At 36.0% G+C, this 24,699-nt stretch overlaps 1 protein-coding gene across 1 annotated transcript in view; it reads left to right on the forward strand.

The window, feature by feature from the left end:
• LOC100372877 (cGMP-inhibited 3',5'-cyclic phosphodiesterase 3A-like) overlaps positions 1 to 24,699 on the forward strand; it is a 107,378-nt gene that overhangs the window by 68,693 nt on the left and 13,986 nt on the right. Inside the window, exons 2-5 of the mRNA XM_085506640.1 lie at positions 8,803 to 9,057; positions 9,216 to 9,291; positions 22,822 to 23,378; positions 23,505 to 23,678. Coding sequence (XP_085362766.1) covers positions 8,803 to 9,057; positions 9,216 to 9,291; positions 22,822 to 23,378; positions 23,505 to 23,678 — 1,062 coding nt within the window. The remainder of the gene's footprint in view (positions 1 to 8,802; positions 9,058 to 9,215; positions 9,292 to 22,821; positions 23,379 to 23,504; positions 23,679 to 24,699) is intronic.

The raw sequence follows: 24,699 nt of genomic DNA on the forward strand, positions 1-24,699 counted from the left end.
AGTTGGCAGCTCAGCCACTCAGTTCAGTTGGCATCTCAGCCACTCAGGTCAGTTGGCATCTCAGCCACTCAGGTCAGTTGGCATCTCAGCCGCTCAGGTCAGTTGGCAGCTCAGCTGCTCAGGTCAGTAGGCAGCTCAGCCACTCAGGTCAGTTGGCAGCTTAGCTGCTCAGGTCAGTTGGCAGCTCAGCCACTCAGATCAGTTGGCAGCTCAGCCACTCAGGTCAGTTGGCATCTCAGCCACTCAGGTCAGTTAGCAGCTCAGCCACTCAGGTCAGTTGGCAGCTCAGCCACTCAGATCAGTTGGCAGCTCAGCCACTCAGGTCAGTTGGCAGCTCAGCCACTCAGGTCAGTTGGCAGCTCAGCCACTCAGGTCAGTTGGCAGCTCAGCCACTCAGGTCAGTTGGCAGCTCAGCCACTCAGATCAGTTGGCAGCTCAGCCACTCAGATCAGTTGGCAGCTCAGCCACTCAGGTCAGTTGGCATCTCAGCCACTCAGGTCAGTTGGCATCTCAGCCACTCAGGTCAGTTGGCATCTCAGCCACTCAGGTCAGTTGGCATCTCAGCCACTCAGGTCAGTTGGCATCTCAGCCGCTCAGGTCAGTTGGCAGCTCAGCTGCTCAGGTCAGTAAGCAGCTCAGCCACTCAGGTCAGTTGGCAGCTTAGCTGCTCAGGTCAGTTGGCAGCTCAGCCACTCAGGTCAGTTGGCAGCTCAGCCACTCAGGTCAGTTAGCAGCTCAGCCACTCAGGTCAGTTAGCAGCTTAGCCACTCAGGTCAGTTGGCATCTCAGCCACTCAGGTCAGTTGGCAGCTTAGCCACTCAGGTCAGTTGGCAGCTTAGCCACTCAGGTCAGTTGGCAGCTCAGCCACTCAGGTCAGTTGGCATCTCAGCCACTCAGGTCAGTTGGCAGCTTAGCTGCTCAGATCAGTTGGCATCTCAGCCACTCAGGTCAGTTGGCATCTCAGCCACTCAGGTCAGTAAGCAGCTCAGCCACTCAGGTCAGTTGGCAGCTTAGCTGCTCAGGTCAGTTGGCATCTCAGCCACTCAGGTCAGTTGGCAGCTCAGCCACTCAGGTCAGTTGGCAGCTTAGCCGCTCAGGTCAGTTGGCAGCTCAGCCACTCAGGTCAGTTGGCAGCTCAGCCGCTCAGGTCAGTTAGCAGCTTAGCCGCTCAGGTCAGTTGGCAGCTCAGCCACTCAGGTCAGTTGGCATCTCAGCTGCTCAGGTCAGTTAGCAGCTCAGTTTGGGTTGTAGCTCAACATCTTAAGTCGGTTGGAATCTCAGCCACTCAGGTCAGTTGGCAGCTTAGCCACTCAGGTCAGTTGGCAGCTTAGCTGCTCAGGTCAGTTGGCATCTCAGCCACTCATGTCAGTTGGCATCTCAGCCACTCAGGTCAGTTGGCATCTCAGCCGCTCAGGTCAGTTGGCATCTCAGCCGCTCAGGTCAGTTGGCAGCTCAGCCGCTCAGGTCAGTAAGCAGCTCAGCCACTCAGGTCAGTTGGCAGCTCAGCCACTCAGGTCAGTTGGCAGCTTAGCTGCTCAGGTCAGTTGGCAGCTCAGCCACTCAGGTCAGTTGGCAGCTCAGCCACTCAGGTCAGTTGGCAGCTCAGCCACTCAGGTCAGTTAGCAGCTCAGCCACTCAGGTCAGTTAGCAGCTTAGCCACTCAGGTCAGTTGGCATCTCAGCCACTCAGGTCAGTTGGCAGCTTAGCCACTCAGGTCAGTTGGCAGCTTAGCCACTCAGGTCAGTTGGCAGCTCAGCCACTCAGGTCAGTTGGCATCTGAGCCACTCAGGTCAGTTGGCAGCTCAGCCACTCAGGTCAGTTAGCAGCTCAGCCACTCAGGTCAGTTAGCAGCTCAGTCACTCAGGTCAGTTGGCATCTCAGCCACTCAGGTCAGTTGGCATCTCAGCCACTCAGGTCAGTTAGCAGCATAGCTGCTCATGTCGGTTGGCAGCTCAGTTTGGGTGGTAGCTCAACATCTTAAGTTGGTTGGAATCTCAGCTGCTCATGTCGGTTGGCAGCTCATAGAATAGAAAATATGATCTGTTTAAAGTTTTAAAATATATAAAGTAGAATTAGATATTGTACTTATATTTATCACACGCGTATGATAAATTGCATGAAGTCGTGTTATATTTCGGTGTTGTACACTTTTATCTGTAATTTGATTGGTACTTGAGATAAGGATGATCATCATTTAAAGCGAGGGAGTCGTCACCTGCACATGTGTCAGATGGCCCATAGCATGTTATTGTTTACAAACAAGCGTATACCCATGAGCCTTTGCATTTTTAGTGTGAGTTGTTATCGTTTGGACTCAATTCCCGCGAGTGCTTTAATATAAGATGCCAAAACTGTAAATTTAAAAGATTCTGTTATATACTGGTTGTTTAATTGTGTTAATGTTTCATTTACAGAAAATTTGCTGTTCCTAATTTTTGTAAGAATGTGAGAAATGTGCAGAAGGATTCTCATTGCACTGCTAGCTGAGATGGTGAATGCTGATAAATACATTAGTAAATTACAAGATATAATGTATTTCAAGCAAAATAAATATAGTTTTTTAATTGAAGTAGATAAATGGAAAGTAAAAATATTTCAAATATGTGTTTCTGTATGCAACTGAGACACAGTGTAAAACTTTGAACTGACCCACAAATTATTATTCTGATTTTAGTGTAAGTCAGTAAAATAACTGCAATGCTGCAATGAGAAAAAAAAGAAAATCAAAATTCATCACCCGTGACTTGTGTTGTAATTTTCACATATTCCTCACCAGAGGTTTAGAACATATAGAAATTACTACACTTATTAAATAAATTCAATTTCATGGGTAACTAATCAATGTTTTCTATGTAGGAATTTGTCAAATTTGTAATAAAAGGGAACAGAGATAAAAAATAAATAAATATTTTCTACAAATGAATTATGTAAAGGATTTGGTAAAAAACATGAATTAAAAAAGTATTGTGAGGCATATATGTGAATTATTTAAAATGGAAAATTCATTAAAAATTAATATAACTTGGCATATATTGTTGAAAAGTGTTGTACAGTGAAAATAAAGCTTACATTATTCTAGATTAACTTTCTGTGTTTTATTCTGGTTTATTTGCATTGTTTCTTTTTGAAAAATGTATGATAACTTCTGTGATTAGCAGTGTATGCACTGACCTCTTGAAGAAAAACATATCATTGTTGGAATTGAGTGTTGTTAATTAATGGAATGACTAGTTGATTCACAGTGGATGCCTATGATCAATGTGTTACACAGGAAACACCACTACAGGGAGTCCCATGTTCTACATGACATATGTCATCTAAACTACATTAAACCTTGTTAACGATCCAGGCAGAAATATATCACACAACGTCAATCTGAAATCTCACCCTTGTCTCACTCTTCTCTCCCAACTCAAATTGCAATTATTATTTTCAAGCATAAATTTGACATTTATTCAAAATGGCTACCAATGTAAGATGAAATCTCAGTTACTGTAACGAGCAGCACTGCTCTTTTCTTCTTTACAATTTCCTTTGTAGTATAATAGATGTCTAACTAGCATCTAGAAAATGTAATGTGACTTGAGATTATGTCTCCTGTTGCGGAGTGAACTACATTAAGACAGGCGATGCATACTGGTATGTTATTAATGGCTGTCTTATCTCTGTGGGGATGCTATTTACTGTGGGCATTGTCAGATCACTAGTCTTTCTAAGCTTATGTGCTAGGTTTGAGAAAAATATTGAAGATCGGATATATTACCACGGTAACAAATCATTAAGTAGTCTGAAAATCAATAATAATGTTTTGCCTCGTATCTGCAGTTATTTATTCTTCCCACGTAAAATTTAATAATTATTGATTTCTTTGTCTACTGTTGAATTCTTGGAATGCTTTATAAGGATGTCGCTTTGAGCTGAATTACCTTAGCTACTGAACATATATGCAATACATTATGAGAAAGAACTTCATGTTTGTAGTGTATTTCTCACATGTTGCGTGGGACTCATATTGAACATGGTGGATTAAAATCACCACAAAACTTTAAATATCTACAAATTATAATTTCAGATGATGAAAGTTGAATTACAAATACTCACTTTGTTGATGAAAGTTGAATTACAAATACTCACTTTGTTGATAAAAGTTGAATTACAAATACTCACTTTGTTGATGAAAGTTGAATTACAAATACTCACTTTGTTGATGAAAGTTGAATTACAAATACTCACTTTGTTGAAAGTTGAATTACAAATACTCACTTTGTTGAAAGTTGAATTACAAATACTCACTTTGTTGATGAAAGTTGAATTACAAATACTCACTTTGTTGATGAAAGTTGAATTACAAATACTCACTTTGTTGAAAGTTGAATTACAAATACTCACTTTGTTGATGAAAGTTGAATTACAAATACTCACTTTGTTGATGAAAGTTGAATTACAAATACTCACTTTGTTGATGAAAGTTGAATTACAAATACTCACTTTGTTGATGAAAGTTGAATTACAAATACTCACTTTGTTGATGAAAGTTGAATTACAAATACTCACTTTGTTGATGAAAGTAGAATTACAAATACTCACTTTGTTGATGAAAGTTGAATTACAAATACTCACTTTGTTGATGAAAGTTGAATTACAAATACTCACTTTGTTGATGAAAGTAGAATTACAAATACTCACTTTGTTGATGAAAGTTGAATTACAAATACTCACTTTGTTGATGAAAGTTGAATTACAAATACTCACTTTGTTGATGAAAGTTGAATTACAAATACTCACTTTGTTGATGAAAGTTGAATTACAAATACTCACTTTGTTGATGAAAGTTGAATTACAAATACTCACTTTGTTGATGAAAGTTGAATTACAAATACTCACTTTGTTGATGAAAGTTGAATTACAAATACTCACTTTGTTGATGAAAGTAGAATTACAAATACTCACTTTGTTGATGAAAGTTGAATTACAAATACTCACTTTGTTGATGAAAGTTGAATTACAAATACTCACTTTGTTGATGAAAGTTGAATTACAAATACTCACTTTGTTGATGAAAGTTGAATTACAAATACTCACTTTGTTGATGAAAGTTGAATTACAAATACTCACTTTGTTGATGAAAGTTGAATTACAAATACTCACTTTGTTGATGAAAGTTGAATTACAAATACTCACTTTGTTGATGAAAGTTGAATTACAAATACTCACTTTGTTGATGAAAGTTGAATTACAAATACTCACTTTGTTGATGAAAGTTGAATTACAAATACTCACTTTGTTGATGAAAGTTGAATTACAAATACTCACTTTGTTGATGAAAGTTGAATTACAAATACTCACTTTGTTGATGAAAGTTGAATTACAAATACTCACTTTGTTGATGAAAGTTGAATTACAAATACTCACTTTGTTGATGAAAGTTGAATTACAAATACTCACTTTGTTGATGAAAGTTGAATTACAAATACTCACTTTGTTGATGAAAGTTGAATTACAAATACTCACTTTGTTGATGAAAGTTGAATTACAAATACTCACTTTGTTGATGAAAGTTGAATTACAAATACTCACTTTGTTGATGAAAGTTGAATTACAAATACTCACTTTGTTGATGAAAGTTGAATTACAAATACTCACTTTGTTGATGAAAGTTGAATTACAAATACTCACTTTGTTGATGAAAGTAGAATTACAAATACTCACTTTGTTGATGAAAGTTGAATTACAAATACTCACTTTGTTGATGAAAGTTGAATTACAAATACTCACTTTGTTGATGAAAGTTGAATTACAAATACTCACTTTGTTGATGAAAGTTGAATTACAAATACTCACTTTGTTGATGAAAGTTGAATTACAAATACTCACTTTGTTGATGAAAGTTGAATTACAAATACTCACTTTGTTGATGAAAGTTGAATTACAAATACTCACTTTATCATGTTCACCTCATATCATGCTCTGATGAGGCGCTGGTCTCTATTGAAAGATCTGATTTCTCTGAAATCTGGGATTTCTGATCTAAAATTACTGGGTTGTCTGTTTTATATGAAATCAAACTTTATAGGGAAACAATATTTCATGCACCCATTTAGTGGATTTCAGTTTTTTATTCGGGTATGAGTAACAATCTTTGTCAATCAGGTGGAATGAAAAAAATATTGAATATTAAGAAATTCAATTAATTTTAATACTTGGTCCTGTCAGTTGGGTCAAATATAATGACATCGAATTTTCAGGGATTGTAAAAAGCAATTTGGAAGGACATACGGTATTAAGAAATGTTTGAAAGGTTGTGGAGAATATGATCAGAGGTATTTTGCATTACAGAGTTAGCTGTACTATGAAACAAATTTAATTTTAGTGAATGTATACGTAATAACTACATGCATTGACTGTTGATGCATGTACAAAAAACATGTGTTTACTTGTGACAAGCATATGCACCACAGAGGTATATCTGTAGATTAGATTTTAATGTGAAACCTCAAAACTAAAATTTTTTTGTTGAAATTAAAAGAATTAAGCTCCCTGAAATATTTATGTGAATTTTGGTATATTTAAAATACTGGTAGGCAGTCTTGGAGTTTTGCCACTAGAGGGCGACATTTATAAGAATTGTTTGTGCCTCGTGAGTTTTCAACTACTGTACAATACTTTATTTTAGCTGGAATTGATTTTCGCTGAAAAAACTATTTAGGTGTTTTGTATGGAATTTATTTCAACTGATTTGTGATAAGTTGAATGTAAAGTACAGGACAAAATGTATATTCGCTGGATTTTATTTTCACTGAATCATTCCTTCAGCGAAAATAGTGAAAATAATGTATTTAACAGTAGTTGGTAACATAATTTTAAAGTACATAGATTAATATAATTTATATGATAACAATTTATTTAATTATTATCAGAAAAAATGATGATAAAGTGCTACATGATATGTAATTTTTATGAATACTTAGACCTACTGAATCTAAGCAATTATAATAGCCTTATGTTCCAGTCAATGTCAACCCCCACCTTCTCCACCTCGGGGTTTAGTGGGGGATTTGGAAATTATTGTTGTAAAATTTGCCAAATGTCCCACCTCCAAGGAAAGGAGGATAGGCAAATCCCCACCCAAAACAAACCCCCCTCCCAAAACAAACCCCCCACCCAAAACAAACCCCCCACCCAAAACAAACCCCCCACCCAAAACAAACCCCCCACCCAAAACAAACCCCCCACCCAAAACAAACCCCCCACCCAAAACAAACCCCCCACCCAAAACAAACCCCCCACATTTCTCCCACTGATCACCACTGTCCGCCATGCTTGCTATCAGCAGAGTACTCAATGAACGTATACGCATGCGCAGCTAGCGATGACAGGACACGAAACACTGCTATTACCCCACCTCCACGGGCACAGTTTGGTGGTAAACCCCGTCTAATACCCCACATTTGTCCCCTATCGCCCAAGGTGGGAGGGGTCGGGGTCGGCGTTGACATTGACTGGAGCATTAGATATGCTGTATATCTAGGATTGTCTGTTGCATCAGTTAGGTATAACATATTTTTGTTAATAGCTGTTTGACCCACAATTGTGTTAATAGAGGCATGAAGCACCTGCTTGTCAAGGCACATCTGGTTGTGAGTGAAGTTTGCCCAACACTCATGCACTTGATAACAATTTGTGCTCTCTTTAATTAATTGTTTAACTAACCATTTAATCTTTTTTTTTTAGAAAACCTTTCAAATAATATGCAGAAAATATCAGTTTAGCAGCAGTTTCCACAAACAGCAATGAAACATTTCTCATTAAACAATCCACTAAAAATATTGAAATACTTTCAGACATGTACATTCTATGACATATGTCATCAAAAGAATTGTTGAGAGATTTATCATATGACCATTGTGCATATATTATTCACAGTTGTGGTGTTTAGTGTAAAATAACTAGCTGATATGGCATACACATGTATAAACATTAAATATTCATATTAAACACCATCGTGTGTGTTTGAAAATTACGCAGAGACAAACAAATTGTAAAACATCAATTTTTAAGATGATTATGATTTTTAAGCAGAGATCTGTAAAATTATTTCCTGTATTCAGTGAGCTGTTTGATATGATGCCATGACTCAGTCCTTTGTTCATGAATAATAATAACATTTGATTCATATCATCCAGCTTTACAATCAGGTGATAAACCTCTTCATGTTCTTGCCTAACAAAATGATGGTGAAATTTCCCAAATTGTCACTTTGCGTATCAATGATTTCTGAACTGAATATGGTGACTCAACATTTCTTTGGAATTTTCTTCATCCTTGTGAAATGTCACATATGTAAAAATAAAGGAAATTGTATTAATTTAAATTTTTTAATAGCGTTCAACATTAAGTGGCTTGCATACAAATACAGATTTTAGGTGGAAGCGATCTGTTTGTACAGAATTCCATCATTTTATAGGAACCCTATTGTTTTAGTCCCTTATGGCTTTGGTAGGCAAACTGTACCTCAGTTGGTACATTATGAACATAATGTTGTTGTACATATTTGGTAATTTTTTTTCAAATAACTCATTGTGGCTATTTTTCAGCCAATATCACAACAAATTCTTTTACATTAATGGCGAATCGTACCTAGTCATGGAACATTAGTCCATAAACCACACAAGTCTTTCTGAATTATTTTGTTCCATTTGTTCCTTTAACCAGGTGTGAGGTAAAGACAGCATTGCATCATGATACTTAAACCAACTGGGATTGTTATATTGTTTTTAATCAGTGTTCTATGTTTATTTACAGTCAGTCAACTCAATAGACATGGCAGCGATGCAGGAAGCACATGGCGTGATTACAGATATGCTAGTGGATCAAACTCTACCACATAATGTTGTTAGTGGTCTAAAAGCTATAAGTAATCTTATTAGTCCACCTTCCAATTATAACACATTTCAGCGACCTAAAATCAGTCCTCTCGTTGCACTCAGTGAGAGCTCCTATGGCTCTGATGTGGAAGATTCACCTTTCATTGGCGAAAGACCCTCCGCCTTACCTAAGGTAAGTACATAAATGTTATAACCTTACATGACATAATGCAATTTGGGAGAGTCCATTAATATTTTAGGGAGCTTGTTTCTCATTCATTCATCTTTGTTACATAATAATTTACACGACAATTTTAGACAAACAAATATTTGTTTTTTTTATTATTTCAGAGGCTGCGCCGTAGCTTGCCACCCAACCTGCTTAGAAGAATGTCTTCAACCTGGACAACTACTACCTCAGCGACAGGTAGAGTAGCAATCATGTGTCTGCATTGAAGTTGTAATATCAGGATTTGTACAATTCTGTCATGTCATGTTTGTATATGGTGCTGTAATGTTTGTGTGTGTTACTGCAGTATTTGTATATTGTTACTGCAATGTTTGTGTATGTCACTGCAATGTTTGTATATGTTACTGCAGTGTTTGTATATGTTACTGCAATGTTTGTATGTTACCACATTCTTTGTATATGTTACTGCAATGTTTGTATATGTTACTGCATTGTTTGTATATGTTACTGCAATGTTTGTATGTTACCGCATTCTTTGTATATGTTGCTGCAATGTTTGTATATGTTGCTGCAATGTTTGTATATGTTACTGTAATGTTTGTATATGTTACTGCAATGTTTGTATGTTACTGCAATGTTTGTATGTGTTACAATGTTTGTATAAGTTACAATGTTTGTATAAGTTACAATGTTTGTATATGTTACAATGTTTGTATATGTTACTGCAATGTTTGTATATGTTACTGCAATGTTTGTATGTTACTGCATTCTTTGTATATGTTGCTGCAATGTTTATACATGTTACTGCAATGTTTGTATGTTACTGCATTCTTTGTATATGTTACTGCAATATTTGTATATGTTACTGCAATATTTGTACGTGTTACAATGTTTGTATATGTTACAATATTTGTATATGTTACAATGTTTGTATATGTTACTGCATTGTTTGTATATGTTGCTGCAATGTTTGTATATGTTGCTGCAATGTTTGTATATGTTGCTGCAATGTTTGTATATGTTGCTGCAATGTTTGTATATGTTGCTGCAATGTTTGTATATGTTACTGCAATGTTTGTATGTGTTACAATGTTTGTATATGTTACAATGTTTGTATATGTTACAATATTTGTACATGTTACAATGTTTGTATATGTTTCTGCAATGTTCATATATGTTACTGCAATGTTTGTATGTTACTGCATTCTTTGTATATGTTGCTGCAATGTTTATATATGTTACTGCAATGTTTGTATATGTTACTGCAATATTTGTATGTGTTACAATGTTTGTATATGTTACAATATTTGTATGTTACAATGTTTGTATATGTTACTGCAATGTTTGTATAAGTTGCAATATTTGTATATGTTACGTTTGTATATGTTACAATATTTGTATATGTTACAATATTTGTATATGTTACAATGTTTGTATATGTTACTGCAATGTTTGTATATGTTGCTGCAATGTTTGTATATGTTGCTGCAATGTTTGTATATGTTGCTGCAATGTTTGTTTATGTTACTGCAATGTTTGTATGTGTTACAATGTTCGTATATGTTACAATGTTTGTATATGTTACAATATCTGTACATGTTACAATGTTTGTATATGTTGCTGCAATGTTTGTATATGTTTCTGCAATGTTTGTATATGTTTCTGCAATGTTTGTATATGTTACTGTAATGTTTGTATATGTTACTACATTGTTTGTATATGTTACTGCAATGTTTGTATGTTACTGCATTCTTTGTATATGTTACTGCAATGTTTGTATATGTTACTACATTGTTTGTATATGTTACTGCAATGTTTGTATGTTACTGCATTCTTTGTATATGTTACCGCAATGTTTGTATATGTTACTGCATTGTTTGTATATGTTACTGCAATGTTTGTATATGTTGCTGCAATGTTTGTATATGTTGCTGCAATGTTTGTATATGTTACTGCAATGTTTGTATATGTTGCTGCAATGTTTGTATATGTTGCTGCAATGTTTGTATATGTTGCTGCAATGTTTGTATATGTTACAGTATTTGGATATATGTTACAATGTTTGTATATGTTACCGCATTCTTTGTATATTATTACTGCAATGTTTGTATATGTTACCGCATTCTTTGTATATTATTACTGCAATGTTTGTATATGCTACCACATTGTTTGTATATGTTGCTGCAATGTTTGTATATGTTATGTTTGTATATATATATATATATCATTCTCAGTAACAAATCATAAAGTCATTTGTAAGCCTAACACTAACACCTATCAGGTATTGGTTTGATTTGATTGTTTTGGTTCATGATGCATTTTCACTCAACTGCAGGTCAAACATTTGAATTTCCAATAACATTATGATATGATAGTATGATATATCATATCACAGTTTTAATTATCATCTATCAAGTATGTATGCAGTTATTAAATCATGACTTTATTAAATTATTTGTTTCTCTTCATAACATTTGATATTATATTAATTAAACAGGGATTGATGTGAACTTTTAAACTCACTTGTTCAAAATGTATGTTGTCTATATATTAACTATTAAGTGTTAAGGCTAGTGAGTTACTATTCAGTTGTCTAAATGTCAATTTTACTCGTCCCAGGCTGTAGTACAACCCTTCGTGTCTAGTGCTAAACTTGGTGCATTGTTCTCCTGACTTTGACATTTACCCATTTGTTGTACTGGTTTGTGGCAAATATTCTGATACCTGAAAAAAAAACTTCACATGTAGTGTAGAAAAATGTTAAGGAGGCAGGCTAATGTTGCACAGCTGAGAAAAAGCACCTGGGTGGATATAGTGACAGTATTAAATGAAAGTTTGGCCACATTCAAAAGAAATCAGCTGTGACATTGTTGTAATAATGATGATATTATATATATCATATTTGCTTTATTACTAGAGTACGTATTATATAAATGATAAAAGAAATCATATTTCAGTGACTTAGAATATGATAAATACAGTTACAGTGTTTATGTGGGATTCTTTTAGAGGTACACTTTTAGGAAATACAATATGACCCGATGATTCATGTTATAGTGAAGGTAATGCTCTAAGAAATGTGGTATGTGCCAAATAATTCATAAGTATAACAGTAGAGGGCGGTATACTGAACATTTTAGTTTATTTGTTGACCATGTGGGTATGAGAAACAATTGATTTAATAAGGCCACCAAGCTAACATGCAATCAACATAATATTATCATGGTATTAAGGTGCAGTCATATAAGTAAAATAGCAGTTATTGATGGCAACAGTGTTGTTTTAGGTGTTATGATCACAGTAAATTAACTGCTGCATGCATGTAAAGCATGTTTAACTTTTGGGGCTTTTCATCCTGTGGTACATTGAAAAATCATATGCTTATACATTAATATCATTTCAAAGATAAATATTATATACAAATTAAAAAAAATAACACATCATATTATCTTACATTTGCTAATGTTAACATTTTTATAAAAACTGAACATTATAGTTTAATCAAAATATATCATAATTAAAATTTTACTCGTTATGTGTAGAATTTCAAATTCAGTTTAGTTAAAATGTCACATTTTAGTTAAAATGTGCCATTCCAAAATCATAACACATTTCAGTTCACATGTGCCATTTCAAAATCATGACACATTTCAGTTAAGATGTAGCATTTCAAAATCATGACACATTTCAGTTAAGATGTAGCATTCAAAAATCATGACACATTTCAGTTCAGATGTGGCATTCAAAAATCATGACACATTTCCGTTAAGATGTAGCATTCAAAAATCATGTCACATTTCAGTTAAAATGTAGCATTCCAAAATCACTTCACATTTCAGTTAAGATACAGAATTCCAAAATCATGACACATTTCTGTTCAAATGTAGAATTTTTAAAATAATGTCATATTGCAATTCAGATGTAGCAATCCAAAATCATGTCACTATTAAGTTCTAATGTAGAATTTTAAAAACATTTAACATTTCAGTTAAAATGTAGCATTCCAAAATCATGTCACATTTCAGTTAAAATGTAGCATTCCAAAATCATGTCACATTTCAGTTCCAATGTAGCAATCCAAAATCATGTAACATTTCAGTTAAAATGTGACATTCCAAAATCATGTCACATTTTAGTTAAAATGTAGCATTCCAAAATCATGTCACATTTCAGTTAAAATGTAGCATTCCAAAATCATGCCACATTTCTGTTCAAATGTAGAATTTTTAAAATAATGTCATATTGCAGTTAAGATGTAGCATTACAAAATCATGTCACATTTCAGTTAAGATGTAGCATTCCAAAATCATGTCACATTTCAGTTCCAATGTAGCATTCCAAAATCATGTCACATTTCAGTTAAAATGTAGCATTCCAAAATCATGTCACATTTCAGTTAAAATGTAGCATTCCAAAATCATGTCACATTTCAGTTCAAATGTAGCATTCCAAAATCATGTCACATTTCAGTTCCAATGTAGCATTCCAAAATCATGACACATTTCAGTTAAGATGTAGCATTACAAAATCATGTCACATTTCAGTTCCAATGTAGCATTCAAAAATCATGACACATTTCAGTTAAGATGTAGCATTTCAAAATCATGTCACATTTCAGTTAAAATGTAGCATTCAAAAATCATGACACATTTCAGTTAAGATGTAGCATTTCAAAATCATGTCACATTTCAGTTCCAATGTAGCATTCAAAAATCATGACATATTTCAGTTAAGATGAAGCATTTCAAAATCATGTCACATTTCAGTTAAAATGTAGCATTCCAAAATCATGTCACATTTCAGTTAAGATGTAGCATTCCAAAATCATGACACATTTCAGTTAAGATGTAGCATTACAAAATCATGTCACATTTCAGTTAAGATGTAGCATTCCAAAATCATGTCACATTTCAGTTCCAATGTAGCAATCCAAAATCATGTCACATTTCAGTTAAGCTGTAGCATTTCAAAATCATGTCACATTTCAGTTCCAATGTAGCATTCCAAAATCATGTCACATTTCAGTTCCAATGTAGCATTCCAAAATCATGACACATTTCAGTTAAGATGTAGCATTCCAAAATCATGTCACATTTCAGTTCCAATGTAGCATTCCAAAATCATGACACATTTCAGTTAAAATGTAGCATTTGAAAATCATGTCACATTTCAGTTAAGATGTAGCATTTCAAAATCATGTCACATTTCACTTAAGATGTAGCATTTCAAAATCATGACACATTTCAGTTAAGATGTAGCATTTCAAAATCATGACACATTTCAGTTAAGATGTAGCATTCAAAAATCATGTCACATTTTAAAATGTAACATTCCAAAATCACATCACATTTAAGTTCTAATCTAGAATTTCAAAAACATTTTACATTTCAACTCAAATGTAGCATTTCAAAAGTCATTTCACGTTTTCTGTTTTGATCTACCCTTTGAAAATTGCATGTTACATTTCAGTTAACTTTAAAATCCCATATTACATTTCAATTCAGTTCAGATTTAGCATTTTCCAATAAGTTCAGTTGTAGCATTCCAAAATCATGTTACATTTCAATTCAGATGTAGCATTTATGATCTGATTCTAGAACAATGCAATTTTATTTCAGTAAAGTTGGACCGAATGTTAGAAAATGTCCCGTCACCATCATCTGAACCACTAAAATTTGATACACCAAGAAGAGTGAATGATCAATGTGCGTAACATCTGATTGAGTAATCTCCACAATGATAATATTGACTAAATTATATTGAACATTGTTACAATGGAACTATGCATGCTGTACATGTAGAATTAATTAGACAATAAGATAGTTGTTAAATCATGTTTACACATAAATAAGGTTGAGATTTTTATACATTAATGTGGATACAGATAATGCATGTGTGTTCCTTGTGATTATGGCCATATTTGGGTTTCTTGTCATTTTGGCCCAGTGTATGACAAATGATATGTTTTCCTTTTTGATTATGGATCAGTGTATGTTCATGATATGGTTCCTTTGTGATTATGACCTGATGTATGGGCCATGATATGGTTTCCTTTGTGATTATGACCTGATGTATGGCATATGATATGGTTTTCTTTGTGATTATGACCTGATGTATGGGCCATGATATGGTTTCCTTTGTGATTATGACCTGATGTATGGTATATGATATGGTTTCCTATGTGATTATGACCTGATGTATGGCCCATGATATGATTTCCTTTGTGATTATGACCTGATGTATGGCCCATGATATGATTTCCTTTGTGATTATGGCCTGATGTATGGCCCCAGATATGGTTACCTTTGTGATTATGACCTGATGTATGGCATATGATATGGCTTCTTTTGTGATTACGGTCCAATGTATGGCCCATGATATGGCTTCTTTTGTGATTATGGCCTGATGTATGGCCCATGATATGGTTTCCTTTGTGATTATGGCCTGATGTATGGCCCATGATATGATTTCCTTTGTGATTATGGTCTGATGTATGGCCCATGATATGGCTTCTTTTGTGATTATGGCCTGATGTATGGCCCATGATATGGTTTCCTTTGTGATTATGACCTGATGTATGGTATATGATATGGTTCGTTTGTGATTATGGCCTGATGTATGGCCCATGATATGATTTCCTTTGTGATTATGGCCTGATGTATGGCCCATGATATGGTTTCTTTTGTGATTACGGTCCAATGTATGGCCCATGATATTGTTTCCTATGTGATTATGACCTGATGTATGGCCCATGATATGGTTTCTTTTGTGATTACGGTCCAATGTATGGCCCATGATATTGTTTCCTATGTGATTATGACCTGATGTATGGCCCATGATATGGTTTCTTTTGTGATTATGGCCTGATGTATGGCCTATGGTATGGTTTCCTATGTGATTATTGCCCAGTGTATGGCGCATGATATAGTTTCCCTTGTGATTATGACCTGATGTATGGCCCATGATATGTTTTCTTTTGTGATTATGACCTGATGTATGGCCCATGATATGGCTTCTTTTGTGATTATGACCTGATGTATGGCCCATTATATGGATTCCTATATGATTATGGCCTGATGTTGGCCCATGAAATGGCTTCTTTTGTGATTATGGCCTGATGTATGGCCCCGGATATGGTTTCCTTTGTGATTATGACCTGATGTATGGCATATGATATGGCTTCTTTTGTGATTACGGTCCAATGTATGGCCCATGATATGGTTTCCTTTGTGATTATGACCTGATGTATGGCCCATGATATGGCTTCTTTTGTGATTATGACCTGATGTATGGCCCATTATATGGATTCCTATGTGATTATGGCCTGATGTTGGCCCATGAAATGGCTTTTTTTGTGATTATGGCCTGATGTATGGCCCCAGATATGGTTTCCTTTGTGATTATGACCTGATGTATGGCATATGATATGGCTTCTTTTGTGATTACGGTCCAATGTATGACCCATGATATAGTTTCCCTTGTGGTTATGACCTGATGTATGGCCCATGATATGGTTTTCTTTGTGATTATGACCTTATGTGTATGGTATATGATATGGTTTCCTATGTGATTATGGTCTGATGTATGGCCCATGATATGGTTTTCTTTGCGATTATGACCTGATGTATGGCATATGAAATGGATTCTTTTGTGATTATGGTCTGATGTATGGCCCCAGATATGGTTTCCTTTGTGATTATGACCTGATGTATGGCCCATTATATGGATTCCTATGTGATTATGGCCTGATGTTGGCCCATGAAATGGCTTCTTTTGTGATTATGGCCTGATGTATGGCCCCAGATATGGTTTCCTTTGTGATTATGACCTGATGTATGGCCCATGATATGGCTTCTTTTGTGATTATGACCTGATGTATGGCCGATGATATGGCTTCTTTTGTGATTATGGCCTGATGTATGGCCCATGATATGATTTCTTTTGTGATTATGGCCTGATGTATGGCATATGATATGGTTTCCTTTGTGATTATGACCTGATGTATGGCTTATGATATGGCTTCTTTTGTGATTATGGTCCAACGTATGGCCCATGATATGGCTTCTTTTGTGATTATGGCCTGGTGTATGGCCCATGATATGGTTTCCTTTGTGATTATGACCTGATGTATGGCATATGATATGGTTTCCTTTGTGATTATAGCCTGATGTATGGCCCATGATATGATTTCCTTTGTGATTATGGCCTGATGTATGGCCCATGATATGGTTTCTTTTGTGATTACGGTCCAATGTATGGCCCATGATATTGTTTCCTATGTGATTATGACCTGATGTATGGCTCATGATATGGTTTCCTTTGTGATTATGGCCTGATGTATGGCCCATGATATGGTTTCTTTTTGTGATTATGGCCTGATGTATGGCCTATGGTATGTTTTCCTATGTGATTATGGCCCAGTGTATGGCGCATGATATAGTTTGCCTTGTGATTATGACCTGATGTATGGCCCATGATATGGTTTCTTTTGTGATTATGACCTGATGTATGGCCCATGATATGGCTTCTTTTGTGATTATGACCTGATGTATGGCCCATTATATGGATTCCTATGTGATTATGGCCTGATGTTGGCCCATGAAATGGCTTCTTTTGTGATTATGGCCTGATGTATGGCCCCAGATATGGTTTCCTTTGTGATTATGACCTGATGTATGGCATATGATATGGCTTCTTTTGTGATTACGATCCAATGTATGGCCCATGATATGGTTTCCTTTGTGATTATGACCTGATGTATGGCCCATGATATGGCTTCTTTTGTGATTATGACCTGATGTATGGCCCATTATATGGATTCCTATGTGATTATGGCCTGATGTTGGCCCATGAAATGGCTTCTTTTGTGATTATGGCCTGATGTATGGCCCCAGATATGGTTTCCTTTGTGATTATGACCTGATGTATGGCATATGATATGGCTTCTTTTGTGATTACGGTCCAATGTATGGCCCATGATATGGTTTCCTTTGTGATTATGACCTGATGTATGGCCCATGATATGGTTTTCTTTGTGATTATGACCTTATGTGTATGGTATATGATATGGTTTCCTATGTGATTATGGTCTGATGTATGTCCATGATATGGTTTTCTTTGCGATTATGACCTGATGTATAGCATATGATATGGCTTCTTTTGTGATTATGACCTGATGTATGGCATAGGAAATGGATTCTGTTGTGATTATGGTCTGATGTATGGCCCCAGATATGGTTTCCTTTGTGATTATGACTTGATGTATGGCCCATTATATGGATTCCTATGTGATTATGGCCTGATGTTGGCCGATGAAATGGCTTCTTTTGTGATTATGGCCTGATGTATGGCCCCAGATATGGTTTCCTTTGTGATTATGACCTGATGTATGGCCCATGATATGACTTCTTTTGTGATTATGACCTGATGTATGTCCCATGATATGGTTTCTTTTGTGATTATGGCCTGATGTATGGCCCATGATATGGTTTCCTTTGTGATTATGACCTGATGTATGGCCCATGATATGGTTTCCTTTGTGATTATGACCTGATGTATGGCATATGATATGGTTTCCTTTGTGATTATGACCTGATGTATGGCCCATGATATGGTTTCCTTTGTGATTATGGCCTGATGTATGGCCCATGATATGGTTTCCTTTGTGATTATGACCTGATGTATGGTATATGATATGGTTTCCTTTGTGATTATGACCTGATGTATGGCATATGATATGGTTTCCTTTGTGATTATAGCCTGATGTATGGCCCATGATATGATTTCCTTTGTGATTATGGCCTGATGTATGGCCCATGATATGGTTTCTTTTGTGATTACGGTCCAATGTATGGCCCATGATATTGTTTCCTATGTGATTATGACCTGATGTATGGCCCATGATATGGTTTCCTTTGTGATTATGGCCTGATGTATGGCCCATGATATGGTTTCTTTTTGTGATTATGGCCTGATGTATGGCCTATGGTATGTTTTCCTATGTGATTATGGCCCAGTGTATGGCGCATGATATAGTTTGCCTTGTGATTATGACCTGATGTATGGCCCATGATATGGTTTCTTTTGTGATTATGACCTGATGTATGGCCCATGATATGGCTTCTTTTGTGATTATGACCTGATGTATGGCCCATTATATGGATTCCTATGTGATTATGGCCTGATGTTGGCCCATGAAATGGCTTCTTTTGTGATTATGGCCTGATGTATGGCCCCAGATATGGTTTCCTTTGTGATTATGACCTGATGTATGGCATATGATATGGCTTCTTTTGTGATTACGATCCAATGTATGGCCCATGATATGGTTTCCTTTGTGATTATGACCTGATGTATGGCCCATGATATGGCTTCTTTTGTGATTATGACCTGATGTATGGCCCATTATATGGATTCCTATGTGATTATGGCCTGATGTTGGCCCATGAAATGGCTTCTTTTGTGATTATGGCCTGATGTATGGCCCCAGATATGGTTTCCTTTGTGATTATGACCTGATGTATGGCATATGATATGGCTTCTTTTGTGATTACGGTCCAATGTATGGCCCATGATATGGTTTCCTTTGTGATTATGACCTGATGTATGGCCCATGATATGGTTTTCTTTGTGATTATGACCTTATGTGTATGGTATATGATATGGTTTCCTATGTGATTATGGTCTGATGTATGTCCATGATATGGTTTTCTTTGCGATTATGACCTGATGTATGGCATAGGAAATGGATTCTGTTGTGATTATGGTCTGATGTATGGCCCCAGATATGGTTTCCTTTGTGATTATGACTTGATGTATGGCCCATTATATGGATTCCTATGTGATTATGGCCTGATGTTGGCCGATGAAATGGCTTCTTTTGTGATTATGGCCTGATGTATGGCCCCAGATATGGTTTCCTTTGTGATTATGACCTGATGTATGGCCCATGATATGGTTTCTTTTGTGATTATGGCCTGATGTATGGCCCATGATATGGTTTCCTTTGTGATTATGACCTGATGTATGGCCCATGATATGGTTTCCTTTGTGATTATGACCTGATGTATGGCATATGATATGGTTTCCTTTGTGATTATGACCTGATGTATGGCCCATGATATGGTTTCCTTTGTGATTATGGCCTGATGTATGGCCCATGATATGGTTTCCTTTGTGATTATGACCTGATGTATGGTATATGATATGGTTTCCTTTGTGATTATGACCTGATGTATGGCCCATTACATGATTTCTTTTGTGATTATGACCTGATGTATGGCCCATGATATGGTTTCTTTTGTGATTATGGCCTGATGTATGTCCATGATGTGGTTTTCTTTGTGATCATGGCCTGATGTATGGCCCATGATATTGTTTCTTTGTGATTATGGCCCAGTGTATGTCCATGATATGGTTTCCGATGTGATTATGGCCTGATGTATGGCCCATGATATGGTTTCCTTTGTGATTATGGCCTGATGTATGGCCCATGATATGGTTTTCTTTTGTGATTGTGGTCCAATGTATGGCCCATGATATTGTTTCTTTGTGATTATGGCCCAGTGTATGTCCATGATATGGTTTTCTTTGTGATTATGGCCCAGTGTAAGGCCCATGATATGGTTTCCTTTGTGATCATCGCCCAGTTTATGGCCCATGATATGGTTTCCGATGTGATTATGGCCCAGTGTATGGCCCAGTGTATGGTCAATGCTTCTATATTGTCAAGCTCATAATAATTAGTTAGTTTCAGGTGCAGACTGAAAGGCGGACTATTAATTCTTATTTCAATTTTCTGTATGTGAAGTCTCTAACATTTTTTCTCAGCAATTCTGCAGCAGATATCGATGAAACTTGGCAGGATGAACAAGTCTCTGCCAAATATGCACATCTTTTTCATGATTTTCATTGAAAACTTCCTCTCCCTACACCATTGAGAGAATAACTGAGCATGCTCAGAATAAATAATTAGCTTATATTGTAATGCATGGGTTTTTAGTGATGTCATGACCTTGATCTGAATCAGTGACAGATGGGTCGTACTTTACCAATATCAGTGGAAAATGTAGAGGGGTGTCAGGGCTACATTTTGATAGGAATTATAGTGGTGATAATGAAACAAACCCAGGTCCTGGTAATATACAAAGACCTGAATTAACAAAGAAGTCAAGTTGTTATTAAAGGTACATCGAGGTTTACTCAGATTTATGAATGCAGTTTCTTGAGCATGTATGAAACATAGTTTGGTTGCACTTGTGTACTCTGAGATTTTGGACCAGGGTCAATGAAAGTTTTCAGTTATCAGATTAACAGAAATCACATGATGAGTTGTACCCACATAAAGTACATTTTAATTCAATTGTTTGCAAATTTTCCATGTATTGAATTATGTCAATTGGGGGTTCTCAAATGTTACCCAATTGTGGCAAAAATTTGCATGAATATTTTAATGTTCAATTATAATGGTAGAATTAGTAATTAGATGAAACACATGTATTATAAGTTGGTGATCTGCCAGTCATTCACTATTTTAAAAATATTTATTTTTGCAACACAGGTCAGAAAATAATGCATGTAATCATATATTAGTATTTGAAATGCACATACATGACCAGACTTACGATAATTGACATGTCAGTACACCATTGGTCTGACCAGACTTACGATAATTGACATGTCAGTACACCATTGGTCAGACCAGACTTACGATAATTGACATGTCAATACACCATTGGTCAGACCAGACTTACAATAATTGACATGTCAATACACCATTGGTCAGACCAGACTTACGATAATTGACATGTCAATACACCATTGGTCAGACCAGACTTACAATAATTGACATGTCAATACACCATTGATCCGACTGACTTACGACATTTGACATGTCAATACACCATTGGTCAGACCAGACTTACAATAATTGACATGTCAGTACACCATTGATCCGACTGACTTACGACATTTGCCATGTCAATACACCATTGGTCAGACCAAACTTACGATAATTGACATGTCAATACACCATTGATCAGACTGACTTACGACAAACGACAAATCAATACACCATTGGTCAGACCAGACTTACGATAATTGACATGTCAATACACCATTGATCCGACTTACTTACGATAATTGACATGTCAATACACCATTGGTCAGACCAGACTTATGATAATTGACATGTCAATACACCATTGATCAGACTGACTTACAACAAATGACATGCCAATACACCATTGGTCAGACCAGACTTACAACAAATGACATGCCAATACACCATTGGTCAGACCAGAATTACAACAAATGACATGCCAATACACCATTGATCCAACTGACTTACGACAAACGACAAGTCAATACACCATTGGTCAGACCAGACTTGAAAAACAAATGACATGTCAATACACCTTTGGTCACACCAGACTTACGACAATTGACATATCAATATACCATTGGTCAGACCAGACTTACAACAATTGACATGCCAATACACCATTGGTCAGACCAGACTTACGACAATTGACATATCAATACACCATTGGTCAGACCAGACCTACAACAATGGACATGTCAATACACCATTGGTCAAACCTGACATCAGCTTTTGACATTTCAACATTTTTGGCATGTTTGGCTTGTTGATGGTACCGACATCTGCCAATTCTCTTCACATTTAAAAAAACTATTCGCATGAGTTTTAAATAAATGAAACCAATCATACCAGAAATTACACAGTTCTTTTCCTTATATTATCTATAGGCATGCCAACTTTGGAACCAGAGCCAGTGCGAACACGTAGTTCAAGCTTTAGACATTCACGAGAAAGCACACCAAATGCCAGTCCTAGTAACAGCCGAAGTGTTAGTCCATTGCCAGCAACTCCACCTGGACAGTTTTCCACCACAAGATCAAATACTATTGGTCCAACAAGTGGACTTCATCCACGGAGTAAGTCCCGCACATTGGATAGCATGCAAAGGTCAGACAGTCTTGGATCTCGACCAACACCAACATTAAGCCCCCTTTCAAATGAAAGTCCTCTTGACTTTCTGATAGACCAGCAGAGGACATCATCTGTTGAGGAAATTGAACAATCACCAACAGAAAGTATGGTTGATCCTCAAGAAATTCAGATTGGTGTACCCAAGATAGTGGAGAGTGTCATCTCTCAGGACAGTAAAGAGGAAAAAGAATGCACTGTTGAAGATAGTGTTGACACACAGAAAACAGAATGCAAGACAACAAAAGGGGTTCTTCGAAAAATAAGTGCTATTAGTAAATCAGAGGATGATGAAGAAGCAGATCAAATTTTGAAGGTTAGTTGATCAATCATTTATTCCATTCAATATGTATTGGTTCATTCAATTGTATCTGTGCATATTAATTACCTTATTTGCATAATGTTTTACAGCATCATCATGCTCATTGAATTCTCTCAACAGGGCATGGAAGAAGATACAGATACCAAAGATGAACAAAGCACTGCATTAGCTAAAAAGGAAGTTCAGTTTGACCCAGTTATTATTGAAAGTAATGAAATGTTAAACCACTTGGACGACTGGGATTTTCCAATATTTGAACTATCAGAAAAAGTGGGTCCAAGAATTCTCAGTCAGGTGAGTGGATGCACCATAAGGAACTACTTTGTTACAACAATCAACACTTCTCTACTTAATTGAACTATTTTTGTTGATATCAGATGTTTTGACTAATGAAATCAACAACTTAATGTAATTGCAGGACAATAACGGAAGTTACAGTTGAGCATATGCTCTCCATTCATTGTTCAAATGCTCACTTTATCTACATGTGAAAAATCTCTAAAATCATGTGATCTGGGTGTGATTGACATGTTATCTCTACGATTGACATGTAATCTCTGTATGATTGACATGTGATCTCTGTATGATTGACATGTGATCTCTGTATGATTGACATGTGATCTCTATGATTGACATGCGATCTCTGTATGATTGACATGCGATCTCTGTATGATTGACATGTGATCTCTGTATGATTGACATGTGATCTCTATGATTGACATGCGATCTCTGTATGATTGACATGTGATCTCTATGATTGACATGTGATCTCTGTGTGATTGATATGTGATCTCTGTATGGTTGACATGTGATCTCTGTATGGTTGACATGTGATCTCTATGATTGACATGTGATCTGTGTGTGATTGACATGTGATCTCTGTATGATTGACATGTGATCTCTGTATGATGGACATGCGATCTCTGTATGATTGACATGCGATCTCTGTATGATTGACATGTGATCTCTATGATTGACTTGTGATCTCTGTGTGATTGATATGTGATCTCTGTATGGTTGACATGTGATCTCTGTATGGTTGACATGTGATCTCTATGATTGACATGTGATCTGTGTATGATTGACATGTGATCTCTGTATGATTGATATGTGATCTCTATGATTGACATGTGATCTCTGGATGATTGATGTAATCTCTATGATTGACATTTAATCTCTATATGATTGACATGTAATCTCTGTGTGATTGACATGTGATCTCTGTATGATTTGCATGCGATCTCTGTATGATTGACCTGTGATCTCTATGATTGACATGTGATATCTGTGTGATTGATATGTGATCTCTATGATT

This window comes from Saccoglossus kowalevskii, chromosome 12 (assembly GCF_978046115.1).
Source record: "Saccoglossus kowalevskii chromosome 12, keSacKowa6.1, whole genome shotgun sequence".
In the NCBI taxonomy this organism is placed as follows: Eukaryota; Metazoa; Hemichordata; class Enteropneusta; family Harrimaniidae; genus Saccoglossus; species Saccoglossus kowalevskii.